The following is a 17,749-nucleotide window of genomic DNA, read 5'->3' on the forward strand; positions in this document are numbered from 1 at the left end:
ACCCGACTACCGACTTCTTTCCACCCAAATCTGTTCTTTCTCCCCTACTGCCCATCTTAACCCGCTTCTGGCTGCTACATTAATGGATTCTTTTGTTTTTGAAATGAATATAAATGTTTGTTGAAAAAATACAATAAATACATTTGCTTTAATGGTCAGTGTTTGAAAAAACACATTTCCATATTTTTGGCATCTGCATTGTTGGCTTAAACCCCTTGCCAATGCGGCAAGCCAGGAAAGATAAAGAAAAAAACAGGAGAAGACAAACTATTCTTTCCTCATTTGCTTCTCATCCCTCCAGTTCTTTACCCTTTGCAACATGTACCAAAGTGGGTGAATATTCCATGAAACCATACTTGACTGTTCTGGATAGCTCGCCATCTAAACTTCCCGGCGGCTCACTTCCATTTGCTTCTCACCTAATTATTCTGCATCTCTTTCTCCTACTCGCAAATGGCAATCTTCTCTGCTATAAATCGTTGAGCATATGTTGGACACTGTGGGAATCCTATTTAGTAAATGAAGGGCATTCATTGGCATGTATGAGCAAGGTTTCAAAAATCGAAGGTCACTTTTTATGGCAGATGCAAAGTTCTTAGCAAAGTAACATATCTGATTCTGGTATCGCCGTCTACTGTTACTGTATTGGGATTTAAGGGAGTTTGGCCCCATGAAACCAAAGAATGTGTCCGTTTGCATGCGGTGGTACCTTGAATTAGACCCACAAAATGATTGTGATGTGGTACCATAGTCCTTAAAAGACGCTCTTAAATGAACCCACCATTGTATTTTATGTCCATAAGGTTACCCAGAGGCTTTGAAAGCTGCCCCAGAGAATGAGCAGTGTGCTTTCATATTCTAATCTCCTGCTCCATTTGTAATCTTATTGTGTTAGATACATTGTATAACTAGGCAACATCGTGCCCAGTACTCATTTGGAATACTGCTGATTGGGGTGATTTGTAAGGTCCTCGTTTTTGGTGGTCTTTTGGACTATTTCTGTGTGCAGGCATGCACATCTTTAAACCATTGTAACTCCTACTATTGATCCAGCAGACATCATCCTAGAGTACTGAATGATCCCCACGTGCAATGCACACCATTGGCGTCAGTGGCAATCATCTATAGGTCCTTGGTTTGAAAACCTTAAGTCAAACACTGAATTGTGAACATTCAATCTGGAAATGCATGTTCGAAAATACACTTCATGGTATACTTTCCATTGCTATTCCTTTAGCTAAAGCATGTAGGTTTGCAAATATTGCTTTCCTGGTGCCATTGGTTTTGTAATCGTATTTCCCACTGTCCCACTTTTCCCTTTAGTTCAGGCATGCATTTATTTTCTAAAATTATAATGGTGGTCACCCCCACTTCCTCCGTTTTGCCCTGCTTCCTTCCTACTTTTTTCCCTGAAACCATGTATCCATCTGCCATGTTTACTGTAACTAACTGACCGCATCTTCCTGAATATTTTTATTTTTTGCTTCTTTACTTCAGATATGTTCTCTTTTTTTGACTTTCAAACTATTTGGTTCAAACGTTTATCTGCCAACATTTCTGTTTTAAAATGTTCGCGCAGACCCCTATAAAATGAGTGTCCTGAACACAACAGCCATAATGGGTATATTTAATGACTAGGTGTCTGCAAAGGTAAATTGCTGTCTCCAATCTGTTATCATTAAAAGATGCATTTCAATTTTGCAGTTCCCAAGGATGGGCTGAAAAGCCAGGCCCTGTTTGAGGAGATCCGCATGACCTACATCAAGGAGCTGGGAAAAGCCATAGTGAAGCGCGAAGGAAATTCCAGCCAGAACTGGCAGCGGTTCTATCAATTGACAAAACTTTTGGATTCAATGCATGACGTGAGTGAAACTGACACATCTACTAAACTGTCCAGGCAAATATATGTCCAGAACCCAACTGCACGCCAAGAACCAACGAGGTCCGGTATTATTTACTAGAACCCTTAAACATATTGTACACGTCAATACTTTACAAATGATGAACCAATATTAGTGAGTATTGCTGTCAGAACGGCTGACAAGGCACCACAGACAACTCTATGGTACATTTTATATCAAGGAAAACGAAACAAAACACTTCAAAATATCTTAAATTGCAACTCAGTACTTTCACAGATATTTCCAACACTCCTGAGGACCGGAAAAAAACCTACACGTTTCGCGACCTGTGTCACTTCTTCATGAGTAAACCCTCATAGTATTTCCTGCAAGAGTAAAATATTGCCCATTGAGGTCAAATCTACACGTTCAATGACACATGCATAGCATCGGAAACCAGCCCACCCAATTTCTAACCTGATACAGACTATCGCACTTTAGGATGGCCTTTGTACTTCAGTCACAGCCAGGGCTACCAAGTGCTGAATAACACATCCAATAATAGCAACCTGCCAATATTAGAAATGTGACTCCTGAAAAGGAAACCAATCAGAATCTATACATGATCCAATCCCAGAGCTAAAAGTTCCATTCAAAGCAGAAAGACAATTTACCCTCTGTATATCAACACTGAACTCCACTTCTAGGTTAGTCACAGTGTCGATGTGATGAATCAACTTCCCGGCCACCAGTGGTCCAGGGATGAATATCGGTTTCTAAACCATCAATCAGTCCGATACCTCTAGTACACGAGAAGCGATCAGAACAGATTGGAAATACAAGTACATTTTAAACCTCCTTTTCCAATTTTGGTAACATGGACGGAACGGCAGTCTTATCTCCTTATGGTTGTGGTTCATTGGTTTGTTGCAATACAGTGAAAATAAAATGATTACCCAATGATAAAAGGAACTGCCCAGTCAAGTCTGTATAAAAATATCTACTTTATTGTTATTACAATGGACAACACTACAAAATACAACCCATCCTGTAAAGGAACACATAGGACAGACAGTTTCACGAAGGAAAGGGATGCACTCTGGATACTGACAGTAGGGTAGTCGGTAGAGCATTCAGTCTTAAATGTTCAAGGTTAATTGGTTTTAACACCAAGGGAGCCAAGGGGTCGTAAATGTCACTAGGGGCATTCGGAGAAGGACCAGGGGGACAGAACCACAATGTACCTGGTGCTTGAGATGATCTTGATGCTCGACAACGTCAAGTTGGTTCCAGGATGCTTTGCAGCTCCTGCGATAGAGTTCAAGACAGGAGACAGCTACGGGTTTCAGACAGCAGCCAGTTCGGCAAGCAAGGCTGGACGGACAGCTGCAGGCTGGTGTGTACAGAGTCTCTGGGGGTCAAGAATCATTGTCTCTGTGCTTGTTGGCAATCTGGAACGCTGGTCAAAGTGTCTCGGGCAGCTTTAGTGACTGCAGCGTGACAACAGCCCGTGGTGCAGCCGGTCACGGTTCGAGGGCTCGACTGTCTCAAAAATGTCCTTAAACGATGGACGCTGGCACTCCTAGCTTCTTCACAAGGCTTGTGTCATACTTTAAGGAGGACGGCCCAAAGCTGAGGAGAGTGTTTGCAGGCAACAGCTTTGTTCTTTGTTCAGAGACCCTCTGGCATTTCCCACCTAGGTAGCTTGCTGGAAGAACCTAGCAGGGCACGCTGTGTGCTGTCTGGATACCGGTTCTGGAGCTGCTGGATGCATCCTCTGAGTCCGGTATCTCACTCTGTTCCGTGGGAAATGTTTATGGGAGGGATCTTGCTTCCCTATTGGAAAGGCAGGCTGTATTTCAGACAGGGTCCAAATGAGTCCTTTCTACTCCTTTAGAAGTCGTTGGCTGATCTGTTAAGTGAGGGGCTCAGCCCTCTTTTAAAGCCAAATGGGCCCCCATGATTGATGCAGGCTAGGCCTACTTTAATGAACCAATCCTGGTCCCCACCAAAAATCTTCAGTTATGCATGAGGTCATCCAGAGTGCTTTGCAACAGGAAAGGTAAGGGGTGACCACATGTACTACTTAGTCCCACCCAGCATCCTGTCTGTTGTGGATCTAAGTGTCTCTCTGGTTCATTGAGCTCTCTGTGATATCCTGATCAAAGTGCAGGTCTCCCTTGAAGTTTGTGAGAGAACAGACCTTCTGTCTCCATCAAATCACATAACTCTTGCCTCTGAAAAGGGGTTCCCTGCAGGGGTTTCCTACTGTAAACTGCTGCCATAGACATGACATTCACTGCCCTTCATACAGAGGGGTGGGAGCTAGCTTCAAGCTGACAAATTGCATATCAAAGAGGTGTTGCTGTTTCCTGTCCGTAATGTTAGTTCTGTGACCAGGCCTCTTTGCACGCCTGTTTTCATTTAACTCTCATCAGTATGCGCTGCCACCACACAGAACTTTGACAACAGAACAGGGTGGATCCATGGAGCCTTTGATATTTTAATTAGGCTGGCCATGGCCGGAGGAAGGTGTTACCTTCCCCCTTCAGGGATGCTTTGATGTACCCCGAGGCTGTCACATTCCAGCTAAATGTGACAGGGAGAGCTACACTTGACTATGTATTTGTTGTGCGACGAGCATAGGAAAATGTGTGTGGATTAGCCCCACATATTTTCTGAGGTTGATCTCCCATCACTCATTTTAATTTCAAAACGTCAAAAAAAGCCCAGGTCAGAGCACACTCCCCGTGCGGATGGTCGTATTCCTCACAGTTGAATACTGCAAAAACAATACAGAAACACCACTGTAATCCACACTACGGTGCCCTAGTCATAATAATGTACCTAGCGCAGAAAGAGCGCAAATATTTTGCCACTTACCCTGCAGTGCCAGGAGGACATTAACACGGTATACAAGTAGGGCAGCCCACTAGTCATCCACAAAAAAGTATTGTGTACCATGAAACTGAGCCCCAAATTGAAAGAGCTCTTGCTTTTATCTGCGTATCCAGAATGAAGCCCAAAATGCTACAACACATTGTTGGAACCCCAATTAAAATAAATAACTATGCACTTCAGTTGGACATAAAGATCACAGATTCACATTTAGCACACAAGAAATGATAAATAAAAGGGAAATGCGACTATTACTGCAAAATGCCTGCTAAGACCAACCTTCGCAGATCACACTCAATTAGCCTTCCATTGCAAACCGCTGTTAACACATCTGCTGGTACATACCTATGTCTAATCAAACAAATCAGTTCAGGTCAAAATCCATATTCATGGGGCTCAATGATGAGAGCGCATCAATCCAAAATACTTCACGTTGGTGAAGTAATTGTGCAATGTCACCACCTTTCTTTGGAAGAACCACTTGTTCAAGAATCACACATTTCAGTTGTGCCACATTCTAATGTTGTTCCTCAAAGTGTAAAGCCAAAGGTGATCCTGGGTTATTGGTGCATTTTGCGACTTATTCTCTGTCCATCGTTACTTTGCCTTCCTGGTTGTTAGTCCCACATAATAAAGCCCACAGGGACATTTGAGTGCATAGATAACATTTGGAGAGTCACATGTTGAAAAACACTTTAAGCCTACCTTCTTCCCAGTGTAAGGGTGCATGATAGAAGGATCCCATATAAGGTTATTACAATGCTGACATAAGGAACAAGGAAACGAACCAATCCTCAAAGACTCAGTTTTCACTTTACCACTACATTCATCATGCATTAATACACTCCTGGTGGACATTGGAGTCCTGCGGGCAAAGATTGGCGGTCTTGGAAACAAATCCGCTGGAAGTGTGTTGTGTTGCAGGATACTCCAATGTTTAGACATTTTCCTTTTAATAAGCCTACTCTGCCTTGAATAAGTATAGATATAAACTATACCAGTTGGTTCAGACTTTGGATGTTCCTGTAGCAAAACATTACGTTAAGTTGATGGTTTAGATTTAGCTGCAACTAAAGTAGTCTCATTGTATTGTCTAGAATGAAACCGGTCTAGCACAATCTCACCCTGTTGGTTGTATTCATAAGCATGATATTGCCACATCGCCTTCTCTTTGTGTGTTGTTGTTCTTGTTACTTTGTGTACCAAGTCTTGTTAAACAACATTATATGGTGTGAAGGATAATTTTCCACTATTACCGCTTAAAATTGCACCTTTAAAAGGTTCCATGTCAATTTGCCCCAAAAAATTACTTTGAGGTAATTTACTTTGAAGTGATTAGTTCAAAATGTAACTTCATTTTTTTATTTGGGTGTCCCTGCCATCTCCCCTTCCCCTTCATTACTACCCCTAACCTAAACCCCTCCCCACCCCCTTTTTACCCCTTAACACACAAATCTATATATTTATATATATATATTTCTGAGGCTTGTGGAATCTGCTTAGATCACATGCTGTGCATAGGCCGACATCTAGTGGAAACTGCGGAGTATTACAGTTTGTTATTCGAAACTCGAAAATGGGCGTCGACACAGGACGTGCCAGTAATACTATCCCTAGTGTGACGTCCACTGTACCCATGATCCCTCACGCGTCTAGGACCCTCAGATTGTTTTTTTCCGCCACACTGTTCGGAAGCATCCCGCAGAGTTCCTGGCCTTAGCCACAATTTTGCTAAAATATCTTAATATTTCTCCACCCCATCGTCAAGCCACCGAAGTTCGAGACTCGACGTCGCCCCGGAGAAGGAATCAACTGTTGACAGCAGCACGACGGACTTGGGCCTTGGAAAGCCTCTGGCCTCGGCCCTTCAAGTAGGGAGAGTGGGGGGTGGCACATACTCTACACTCTTTAATATATGTACATCTTCTTACAATTCCTACAATCATTATCCTGCTGCCACAAGGTGCGTATGGAGGGTACCCCTTTCCAATTTTGCCCCAAGTGCAACCACAAGTACCCTTGGGTTGACAGACACGCTACGTGCAACCTCTGCTTGCCGAGGGACCACCCCGAGGCGAACTGCAGAGCGTGTAGTTGGTTTAAACCGAAAACACTAAAGGACCGTTCGATCAAGCGTTGGGCCCAATACGCCAGGCGTCAAGAGGCCATGGCAGCGGAGGGCGCCTTCAGCGATGGCAGCGACGCCGTGCTTTCGGATGGCGAGGGCAACTTGGCCTCGAGAGACAGCCAAGCGCAAGTCCCCGACCTCGGAAGGTCGTCCGGCAGGGCGGCTATGGGGAAAACACCCGGCGACACAAGCGCTACCCAGACCACTTCCACCAAACATAAGTCCCACTGAGACTCGACGCGCACGTCGAGTTCTCGGAAAGAGGCACATAGAGAACGGTCCACCGAATCGGTGTCCTCTGGGCGTTCTCGATCTAGATCGCCACATGACTCCAGGCAGCCATCTACTGTTGCTAAGAGTGTCTTGCTCCCTAAGGTAACGGAGGTTCGATCGTCGGAAGACGAAGCCGACCTCTATCCCCAGGCCGCACTCCAGGAGTCGGAGTCAGCAGACTGCTTAACGGCTGTTCCCGAGTCCCAACCTCCACACTCTAGAGATAGGGACACTACCCCCGAACCTCAACACCAGACGTCGAAAGTCTCTGAAGGGGCAAAAAAACAGGGAAAATACTCTTCCACCCACAGGGAGGGGCGAAAACAACAAAAGAAGCATTCTCTACCTTCTTCCATACCTCAGAAGCAGTCAGACAGGCAAAAACAGACGGACAAGTCTCAGTCTTCTGTCATTTTAAAGACCCCTGCACAAACACATAGGTCCAGTCAGGACAAGACACGGAAACTCTCCCAGGAAAGAGTCATTCCCAGCTCAAAGGAATGGTCTAGTGACGACACAGACAGAGTTATGTCTAGGATGTCGTCTTTGGCAGACTTCTATGCCAAGAATCCTGAACACTTCCTCTCATATACCCCTGACAGGGCTTCACCCTCAGGTTCTAGGGACCTGATACCCCCAAGTAAGAAGTCCCGGGTTGAAGCACCAACACGGTCTTCGGACCCTTTCTGTATACAGCCCTACTCTCAATATAATGAGGATCCACCCTTTATTGAGGCTCCTGATTTGGGCATGTTGGGAGACCAATCTGGGACGGGCTACTTTGGGGATGACGAGGATGAAGAGGACGACCCAGAAACCTACAGGGTAGATTCCCCAGTAGACCAAGATCCCCCGATTACCGACTCCCCTGTCGACAACCAACCTCTCTTGAATGAAGTTTTGTCCAGAGCGGCAGAACACTTCCACATTGACACCCAGGGATCACAAGAAGAGAGGGACTTTGCCGAGGAATTAGTGGGAGAAAGGAGACCTGTTCCCAGGCCATCCCAATCCTTAAATCAATACAAAGGAGAATAGACCCTTCCCTTGTAAATCCCAACCTCACCAGGGCGGTAAACCCCAGGATTGAAAAACTTTTCAGGGCAGCCCAATCAGACCCGCTGTACATAAGGGGGCGGCTGAAACCGGACTCCCTGGTAGTTACGAACACCCGAAAGAGGGCGGGAACACCCCTGTCATCGTCCGAAGCTCCTCCCGACAAGGAGAGCAAGAAGATTTATGGCTTGGGTAGGAAAGTAGCCTCCACTTCCACCTACCAGGCAAGGATCGCAAACTCCACCACCCTACTGGCGAGTTACAACTGCCACCAGTGGGAAGAAGTTGCGGCACTCATAGACTCCACCCCAGAAACCTTAAAGAGCCAATTGGCACGGTTTGCGTCGGAGGGAAGAGCTGTGTCCGGTTGCATCTTAAAGGCAACCTTCGATGATGCCGCGGATAACGTTGGCAGATTGATAGCAGAAAGCACTGTTATCAAAAGACATGCTTGGTTACGTCAATCTGGGTTCAAACCCGATACCCAAGCATCACTAATAGACAAACCGGTGGAGACGGATCTACTGTTTGGAAAGGCGGTAGAGGACCCACTGAAAAATGCCAAGGATGAGTACGAGACTCTCAAATCCCTGGGCCAATTAACCAAGAAACCCCCCAATCAGAGAGGAAATAGCAATTTTCGTCGCCCACACGGCCAAAATTCCCAGAGAGGATCCAACTATTCCCAGGGGCAGGGTACACCATGGAACAGCAACAACCAGCAGTCTACCCAGGGTTATGGCAGGGGCAATAAGAGAGGACGTGGCAAAGGTAGAGGCAGCCCCGGTAGAGGCGGTGGCACGCCTCCACCAAAACAGTGACGTTCCGTTCAGGGTCCCTTCTCGCGCATCCCCAGTAGGGGGACGCATTAACAACTTCACCCAAGCTTGGGAACGGATGACATCAGACAGATGGGTGCTGTCCACAGTGTCCGCAGGATACTGCATAGAACTGTTAGAGCGTCCCCAAAACCACCCTCCACGACAAAAGGTACACTCATTAGACCACCAGAAGATCCTCCTCGAAGAGATCGCCAATCTTCTAACAAAGGACGCGATAGAACTCATCCCGGGACACCAGGTAAACAAGGGTATTTATTCAACTTACTTCCTTGTGCCAAAAAAAGATTTGACAATGTGCCCAGTATTGGATTTACAGCCTGCAAACAAGTATGTCAAGCCCCAAAAATGTTGCATGACTACTCTCCAGGAGGTAATCCCCCTACTAAAAAAGGGAGATAACATGGCAACATTGGACATGAAAGATGCCTATTTTCATATTTCCATGTTCCCAGCGCACAGAAAGTACTTGCGCTTCAAGGTGGACAGTCAGCACTACCAGTTCAAGGTACTGCCCTTCGGAATAGCCTCGGCTCCAAGGCTATTCACCAAGGTACTGGCAGTGGCGGCGGCACACCTACGCAGGGAGGCAATCCCAGTGTACCCTTACCTAGACGACTGGCTCATCTCGGGGGAGACCCCAGTAATTTGCAGAACGAACATTCAAAGAACGATCGACCTCCTCTTCGAATTAGGTTTATCCATAAACGAGAAAAAGTCAAGTCTGGTGCCAAGCACCTCCAAACAGTTCCAAGGAGCTGTCCTAAACACCCAAGAGGGGTTGGCCTTTCCATCAGAGAAAAGAATTCGGAATATACTGCTGCAAATTCCGCAATATCGGGCCGGTCGCCAGATAACGGTACGCAAAGGAATGCGTTTGCTGGGCATGATGGTGTCATGTATTTACCTGGTCCCCACGTGCGCCTGCGCATGCGTCCCATGCAGGAATGGTTGGCGAAAGTGGTCTCAAGCAAGTGGTCAGTGGGACGATCTAGTGGTCTTTTCACCAACACTTGTACAAAGCCTTCACTGGTAGACAAGAGAGAATCTGTCCAAAGGGAAACCCTTTACCATCCCGACATACAGGCGGTAGTCACAACAGACGCATGCCTGTCAGGGTGGGGAGCTCACCATCTCCACCACACAGCTCAGGGTCTCTGGTCTCACTCAGTGGCCAAGAATCATATCAACATGCTAGAGCTTCTGGGAGTATTCAGAGCGCTTCAAGCGTTCGAGCCCTACCTGTTGAACCTGTCAGTGCAGATCCGGACGGACAGCACTACAGCCGTGTTTTACCTGAACAAGCAGGGAGAGACTCGTTCTCCAAATCTGTCCAAGCTTGCCCAGAAAATTTGGATATGGGCACTCAGACGGAACATCTTCCTGTCATCTCAACATGTTCTAGGGGATCTCAATTCTCTGGCGGACGCCTTGAGCAGAGACCCCCTCCCAGAGGAACACGAATGGTGTCTACACAGAGAAGTCGTATGAGATATCTTCTCTCAGTGGGGTTTCCCCACTATAGACCTATTCGCCACAAGCGAAAACAGACAGTGCCCAGTATCCGCATCCAGGTTCCACCAACCAGACTCCCAGGGGAACAACCTGTGGATGAACTGGTCAGGGATGTTTGCGTACGCTTTTCCAACTCCTCATCAGGAAGGTGGTCAACAAGAACAGAGAATCGATGACGCTCGTCCTAGTTGCTCCCATGTGGGCAAGACAACTGTGGTTCCCACACTTATGCAGACTAGCGGTGTGCGAACCCATCAAACTCCCGGGCTGGTACAACCTACTGTCCCAGCACCAAGGTCAGAAAGTGCATCCTCAACCCAACTCAATGAACCTGGCAGCATGGCTCCTGAGGTCATAGAGTTTGGACATCTCAATTTACGGCAGAGATGTATGGACATCCTAAAAGAATCTAGGAAACCAAACATGAGGCACTGCTACTTTGACAAAAGGAAAAGATTTGTGATCTGGTGCCAGAATAAGCAACCCAGTTGGTTGCACTCCTTCAACAATTGTCACATACATGCTCCACCTGCTGGACGCAGGGTTGGTTTTTAATTCACTGAAGGTACACCTGGCGGCTCTGTCAGCATACACCACTGCATTGACACCCATTCCAAGACAGATACTCAAGTGGGACAAGCAGTTCTAAGAATTTATTTGCTCATGAGCCTTCTCTCATCCCACCTCCTTCTTCTAACACTGCTAGCTAATCTATGCACAGCATGTGATCTACACAGATTCCACAAGCCTCAGAAGGGATACATTACTCACCGTAATTGTATTTCTGATGCTTGTATCTGCTTAGATTCACATGCAACCCGCCCTTCCTCCCCTCTGAGAGAAGGCGCATGGATGCTTGTAGTCTTATCTTTCTATCTGTCTGCTTGGATTATCTGTACTCACGCTACTCCTCATGCTACCTCATGTCAGAAAAGATACAATCTGAGGGTCCTAGACACGTGAGGGATCATGGGTACAGTAGACGTCACACTAGGGATAGTATTACTGGCACCCCCTGTGTCGACGCCCATTTTCGAGTTTCGAAAAACAAACTAATACTCTGCAGCTTCCACTAGATGTCGGCCTATGCACAGCATGTGATCTAAGCAGATACAAGCATCAGAAATACGATTACGGTGAGATATATATATATATATATATATATATATATATATATATATATATATATATATATATATATATTCGAAGTAATCACTTCGTAGTAAATTACTTCTGGGACATTTCCAGTGTTGAAACCTTGGGATGCCCTTTAAAAGAGTAGGCCTTTTCTAAAATAGAGTATATGTTGAAAGTGATTGATTCTGTTGTATGTATCAGTTGAAATGTCCTTAGATTATGTCTTTGCTTTTTATCCAATTATTATACACTGCATTCTATAAGATTGTCTGTGAATGGAGGAGATGGCATGCGCAGAGCCCCAGACGCGCGCACACACTGACATTCTTACCCTCTGAGTCTCTCCTTTTCTAAAATTCAGCAAGTTCTGAAGAGCAAATCATATATCTGGAAGCGGAATGAGGAAGGATATTGGACCATCAATTGTTTGGGTTTCTTAACACTTCACCTTAGCAGGAGTTCCTCCATAGAATTTCTACACCATCTGTGGTGCCCCTTCTTTTTAGACATCTTCTCATGCAATCAGGACTTTCTAGATCTTTTCAGGCTCGAGATTTCTTGTAATCTTTTGCAAAAACAATTAAACACAACAAGTTGTAATGTCACTGATGATTGCCTTTTCATTATTAGAATGAGGCCATCATTCACCCCTTGGGTATTAATAGGCACTCATTGGATATTTTCCAATCAATCATGTGAAGATAAAAGTTATATATGCTGAATTAGGCACTGAAACAGCTTAAAGTGGCCCTTTATTTGGTAAATATTAAACACCGGCCAAACAAATTGAAATGTCGTTTATTTACTCCAGTAAAACAATGCCTGAGCATCAGTATATCTCTTTTAATTTTGTTGATTTTCTTCAGGTGGTGGAAACGCTTCTCAGGTTTTGCTTCCACACGTTTACGGATAAATCGCTGAGCGTCGAGTTCCCGGAGATGCTGTCCGAAATCATCAGCAATCAGATACCAAAATATTCTACTGGAAATATCAAGAAACTCTTATTTCATCAGAAGTGACTGCCTTACTATTAAAGAGGTTGCCTTAAGGAAAGAAACCCGTCAAACGATAGCTTTTCTCGTATGAACTGTCAGACCTGTTCCTTTATTGTCCCCGCAACAATGTTTCTTTTTGTGACGATGCACTACAGTGAATGTGGTTTACAAAAGGGCCAAGACTTTGGGCGACAGGAAGAGCAGAGCCTCCGCCTTTCAAGCGACTGGAGACCGGAAGAAAGAGAAACTGGTTCATCTGAGTAGGTGTTATGAACATCCGAGCATATCCTGCTAGTCATTTTTGCAGTTGGCTGGATAAAAAAAGTGCTTTACCTTTTTTTTTTTTGGTTAAGTGACTTTTTGTGTAGTCGAGATTATTTTACTGTTTTTGTTTTATGCATGTAACCTAAAGTACGTTTACAAGTGTATGTCAGAGAAGGGAAGTAGTGTGCCTTTTTAGCTACTGCAATCTGGTTTGTATCCCTTTTTTTTCTTTGAAATCTATACTGTGGAACCGGCTTGCTCCCTTTTTTGTGTTCCCCTTTTGTTTCCTTGAAAATACCTGCTGTACAGCTGCTTTCCCCTCTTTTAGATAGGGGACTGCTAGACCCAACGGAATGACTTTTAACTTGGATTCCCAGATATTTTTGGCGTGGCGACAGGGTTGCTTCTTTAGGCGGAATGTGTCCATTTATTTTTGTATTTTATTTTCTAGTCCCCACTCCGAGCTTCAGCACTTTCTGCAAATTGCACTTAAAGCCCAACCCAGGTATGCATTACCAAAAAGCCCCACTTTTGCAGTGTGCAAATGTAGAGACTAGTAAGTTCCAAACCCAAAGAGTGGTTCAGCACTTATACAGGTTTAACATGAGCGGACCCGGAGAGATGCGCGCCCCCCAGAAATGAGCAAAGTAGCGATGGTTTGTTTGGTGCTAAAACAGCTACGAAAAAAAAAGAGGAAAAGCATGCCTACGGTTGTTACTGTTGGTGTAAGAAGGCAGATTTAGGAGTGTGTTAAGCACCCGCCCTCCGAGTATGGCAAGCCGGTGTTTTCTAACATTGGGCGCTGTATGTTATCAGGCAAGTGACATCCTCACTGTGGAAGATTCTCCCCCCAACTAACTCTACTTTGAGGCGCTTAAAATGTGCTTTTTTTCACAGAAAGAAACAGGCTCCCTGTTAAGGTCGTTGATTGTCAGTGTTAATGTGTTGGGCTGACAACAGATGCAACTATTTGAGAGGACTTTTGTTGACTACTTGTTGTTTGCTCACTTTTCAAAATCGGTCGGTGGGTTCCAAGCAGCAGAATCCTTCTTTTGCTTGCCATTAACTCTGTTTTGTGGCATTAGCGAGGTCCAGCGTGGCACAGCTACCAGGCATTGCCTCTTCCTGTGCTACTTCCCGTGAATTTCCTGTGCCCCGTCTGTAGCTGGACTTGAGAGAATCAGCCAGCAGTTTATTTTACTCCATGTGACATTGCGATTGCAGCCAACGTAGCCTTTTAATCCCCCCACTATTTAGGGGAAACAAATTCCTTGAGTTTCCCCTCTCCGAGAAGCCACGTTTCATTCGATCCATATTTCACTTTTAAAGGGAACTGTCGTGTTCTTCTGCGTTTTCCTTATAACAGAAACACTTGGACATTCCCATTTCCGGCCCTACTGGTGAGTGTTTACATTTTTCATCAGGATTATCATCGCCCTGGCGAGCCTGTGTTCCCAGGAGCTGGTCACACAGTGTACTGGGTCATGGGTGCATCTCAATTGGTGCATTAGAGCTGGTCACACAGTGTACTGGGCCATGGGTGTATCTCAATTGGTGCATTAGAGCTGGTCACACAGTGTACTGGGCCATGGGTGTATCTCAATTGGTGCATTAGAGCTGGTCACACAGTGTACTGGGCCATGGGTGTATCTCAATTGGTGCATTAGAGCTGGTCACACAGTGTACTGGGCCATGGGTGTATCTCAATTGGTGCATTACAGTTCATATTCTCCGCTCTGCCCCAGCTTTGGCGCGTTCCTTTTATTGGCGAGGAGACGGGGAACTTCCCATACTTCCCAATGTCTTTCCCTTTGGTTAGGAACATGGAACATAAGCATACAATTGAGAAACTTGCTCTTATTATGTCAGCAGTGATTCTTAAAAGGTTTCTTATAGTTGTGCTATTTTATTGCCAAACATAATTTTTCACCTTCCAACTATATAAATACGTGTTAAGATTGATGTACAGTTGTCCGAATGTGCTAGCTATTATGGTAAGCGTGCATAGGCCGCTGGGTGTACTTCACTGGTAAGTGAAAAACCAATTAGATGGCCTAAATTCTAATCGCTAATCCTCCGAACTCGCTCTCTATTCCTCAGCATGTGATTTTCCTCCTAGATACTGGTCTTTGCCTTAAACAGTGTCGGAGCTTTCCTTTCCAAAAAATAAAAATGGCGTCTGCTAGAAAGGCCGGCTAGTAGCTTGCTAATCAGCACAAAACAGTCTGATGTGACTCGAAATGAAACTGGCTTGTGCATCACGTCCAGCTAATCGTTGCCATATGTAACTTAGGTTGAAAATAGTTCAATGTTTCACCTTGTCAGGGCGGGGGGGGGACTTTGCAGCAGTATTGAATCCTACTCTACTACTAAAACACTACTACTAATGGCAGTATTCGGGCCATGAGTCCTAGTGAGCAATCAATATTGGGCCCCACATATTAAATGAACACAGATGGCCCGAGTTCAGGGGCCAGGTTAAAGCATACTTTTCCCCTGTAGAAGTCTATTCCGGTTGTCTTCATAGCATACTGTCAAATTGGTTCAACTATTCGCATATCTGAGCGAGGGCCTAGTTTTGCTTTATTGTTATGCTCTTTTCTAAAGCTATCCCCTTCTTAAAATACTCTTCTTTCTCATGTGAGTCTGGAGCCGCATGCTCTGCTCAGAGGAGGTTCATGTGCTGTGGCGGGCACTCTGGTTCAAATATGCATGCACGCATAGATTCCTCTTCCCACAGGTGTTCAGCATTGCTCCAGGCCGCTAAGAAATGGAAATCCGCTCTTTGAGATATGAAGCTGCATTTAGCGAATGTTCCCGCTACTGAGTAGGAATATTGAAACATCACGGAGGCATCCTATTCCATGCCTTTGAAAACTTGAGTGACCGGACACATGAACCTTCCTCCCTCACTCTCCAAAGTTATTGTGTGTGGAGAATTCTATCTTCGTCAAAACGCGTGATTACCCCTTGGGTCAATCACGATTGTGCCATAAAGCTACCGTAGGTTGAGAATGTACCCCCATTTCGGAAGATCATTCTATTTTAACAATTTAGAAGCTGTAGTAGCCCTTTCCAGGTATGCAATTATGGGTCTGGATGCTTGCCTTAGCTAAAACTACAGCTGCACACACAAAAAAAAATATAAATATCGTGAAAAAAATAATATTCAGCTTGGGGCAACATGTTTTTCAGTTGATAGGAACTGAAAATGATTTTAAAAAATAAAGTATCAAATTAATGTAAAGAAGAACAGAGCAAAATGTGAAATCTAATATATTTTTATATTTAGTTATAGTTTCAAAATGTAAAATATATATTGTATGGGTTTATTTGGAAATGGGAAAGAAAATGAAAGGGCTACTGCAGCTTATGCTACAGTACAATTTAATAAATGATTGTAAAATAGCTTGTACAGTGTATAATAAGAATGATTTTTAGATGAAATATCTTTTTGTTATTATGAAAATTCTTTTGTATTATTTTTTTTTTATTTTCTTGTAGAAGCCCATCAGGATGATGAAGGGTACCAAGCAGACTACGCAAATTTTTCTAAACAATTAGGTGCCACTGGCAAGTGTGCGATGTGACGGAATTAATTAATTTACAGTATTGTACACCACATGTTCTGTCTTGGATGATTTAAAGTGACAAAGCCACTACTCAGTCTCAAAATAGCCATATAATTTGAGGATTAACTAAATGTTTAGCGCATGGGATTTTTCATGTTGTGTCCGATCCAGTTAATATCATCTGTGTTTCCTTCAGATGCAGTGGTGTCATTGGTAACCGTCGGCCATTTGCAAAATTCCCATCTTGCAAAAACGCTCTATAGGTTTATTTTATATTTTTCACAATTGGCATCAACTTTAATGCCTGATCCCCCCCCCCAATTTTCTCATTGGCTCCTCACCAAAATATGAGACAAATTGCACGCCGACCCAACAGCACCACTGACTTTTGTTTAAAGCTTACATTTTCTAGGAATTCCTGAATTTCTATGAGTTTATTTTTCTTTAGATTTCCTCAACTTCTAAGCTATATTTTATAATAAAAAGCACATTTCTCCATAAATGTTGTTTTTGTAATGTTCGTATGTAATATTGAGCCCAATGCACCATCAATAGTATATTAAAAAAAACTGTGATATGGATTTGAGTGTCCATATTTGATAACTTTGTTGTAGTGTGCATTCCATTGCAGCATGTCCAGTTGTTTTGCGGCTGGCCAGTCTCAGGATGAATGTTGTATGGCCTCACTACATTGCAGCTGTTTTCCGTACCCTGGACATTTTACTGACACATGGAAAGGCCTAGCTATCTGAGTTGCGCCTGCAGGTTTTCTTTGGTCTCCTCTCCAACAATGAAACAAGATTGTAACAGTAACTGCAACAGAAACAATATCACAGTTGGGTGGGGGGTGAACACAGGTGTGTGTGTGTGTGTGTGTGTGTCTGCGTGTGTGTCTGCGTGTGTTGTGTGCCTGCAACGTGTGCGTCCTATAACATTTGGAGATTACTTTCACACACAGCCTTTCAAGCATCAAAGCAAAAATTTACAGGTTGGCAATAATTGTACATATCAAGCACCAGCAATGTTTGCAGCCATGGGATTCTTTTCCCGCTTCTTTACTGAACACTGAATCCGTTTTGAATGTTACGTCGAATTTTGGTGAGTTGGGATAAAACATGAATAAAAGTCACCTACTTACGAAAAAAGTGCAGTTGTAACTATTTTCTTTTTCAATTGATTGTAGTGTGTGCATTTTCGGTGCCAGTGATAAACTTCATAACATAGAGAAAGA

The 17,749-nt window shown here is 44.3% G+C and overlaps 1 protein-coding gene across 3 annotated transcripts in view; it reads left to right on the forward strand.

Annotated features, from left to right (window-relative positions):
- NR3C1 (nuclear receptor subfamily 3 group C member 1) overlaps positions 1 to 17,121 on the forward strand; it is a 656,238-nt gene extending 639,117 nt beyond the window's left edge. For all 3 annotated transcript variants that reach the window (XM_069652458.1, XM_069652456.1, XM_069652457.1), the window contains exons 8-9: positions 1,705 to 1,862; positions 12,554 to 17,121. In XM_069652458.1, the coding sequence (XP_069508559.1) occupies positions 1,705 to 1,862; positions 12,554 to 12,706 (311 nt within the window). In that variant the 3' untranslated portion in view covers positions 12,707 to 17,121. The remainder of the gene's footprint in view (positions 1 to 1,704; positions 1,863 to 12,553) is intronic.
- Positions 17,122 to 17,749: the final 628 nt, after the last annotated feature.

The sequence above is a fragment of the Ambystoma mexicanum genome, chromosome 3p (genome assembly GCF_040938575.1).
Source record: "Ambystoma mexicanum isolate Mex_15411 chromosome 3p, UKY_AmexF1_1, whole genome shotgun sequence".
NCBI lineage: Eukaryota > Metazoa > Chordata > Amphibia > Caudata > Ambystomatidae > Ambystoma > Ambystoma mexicanum.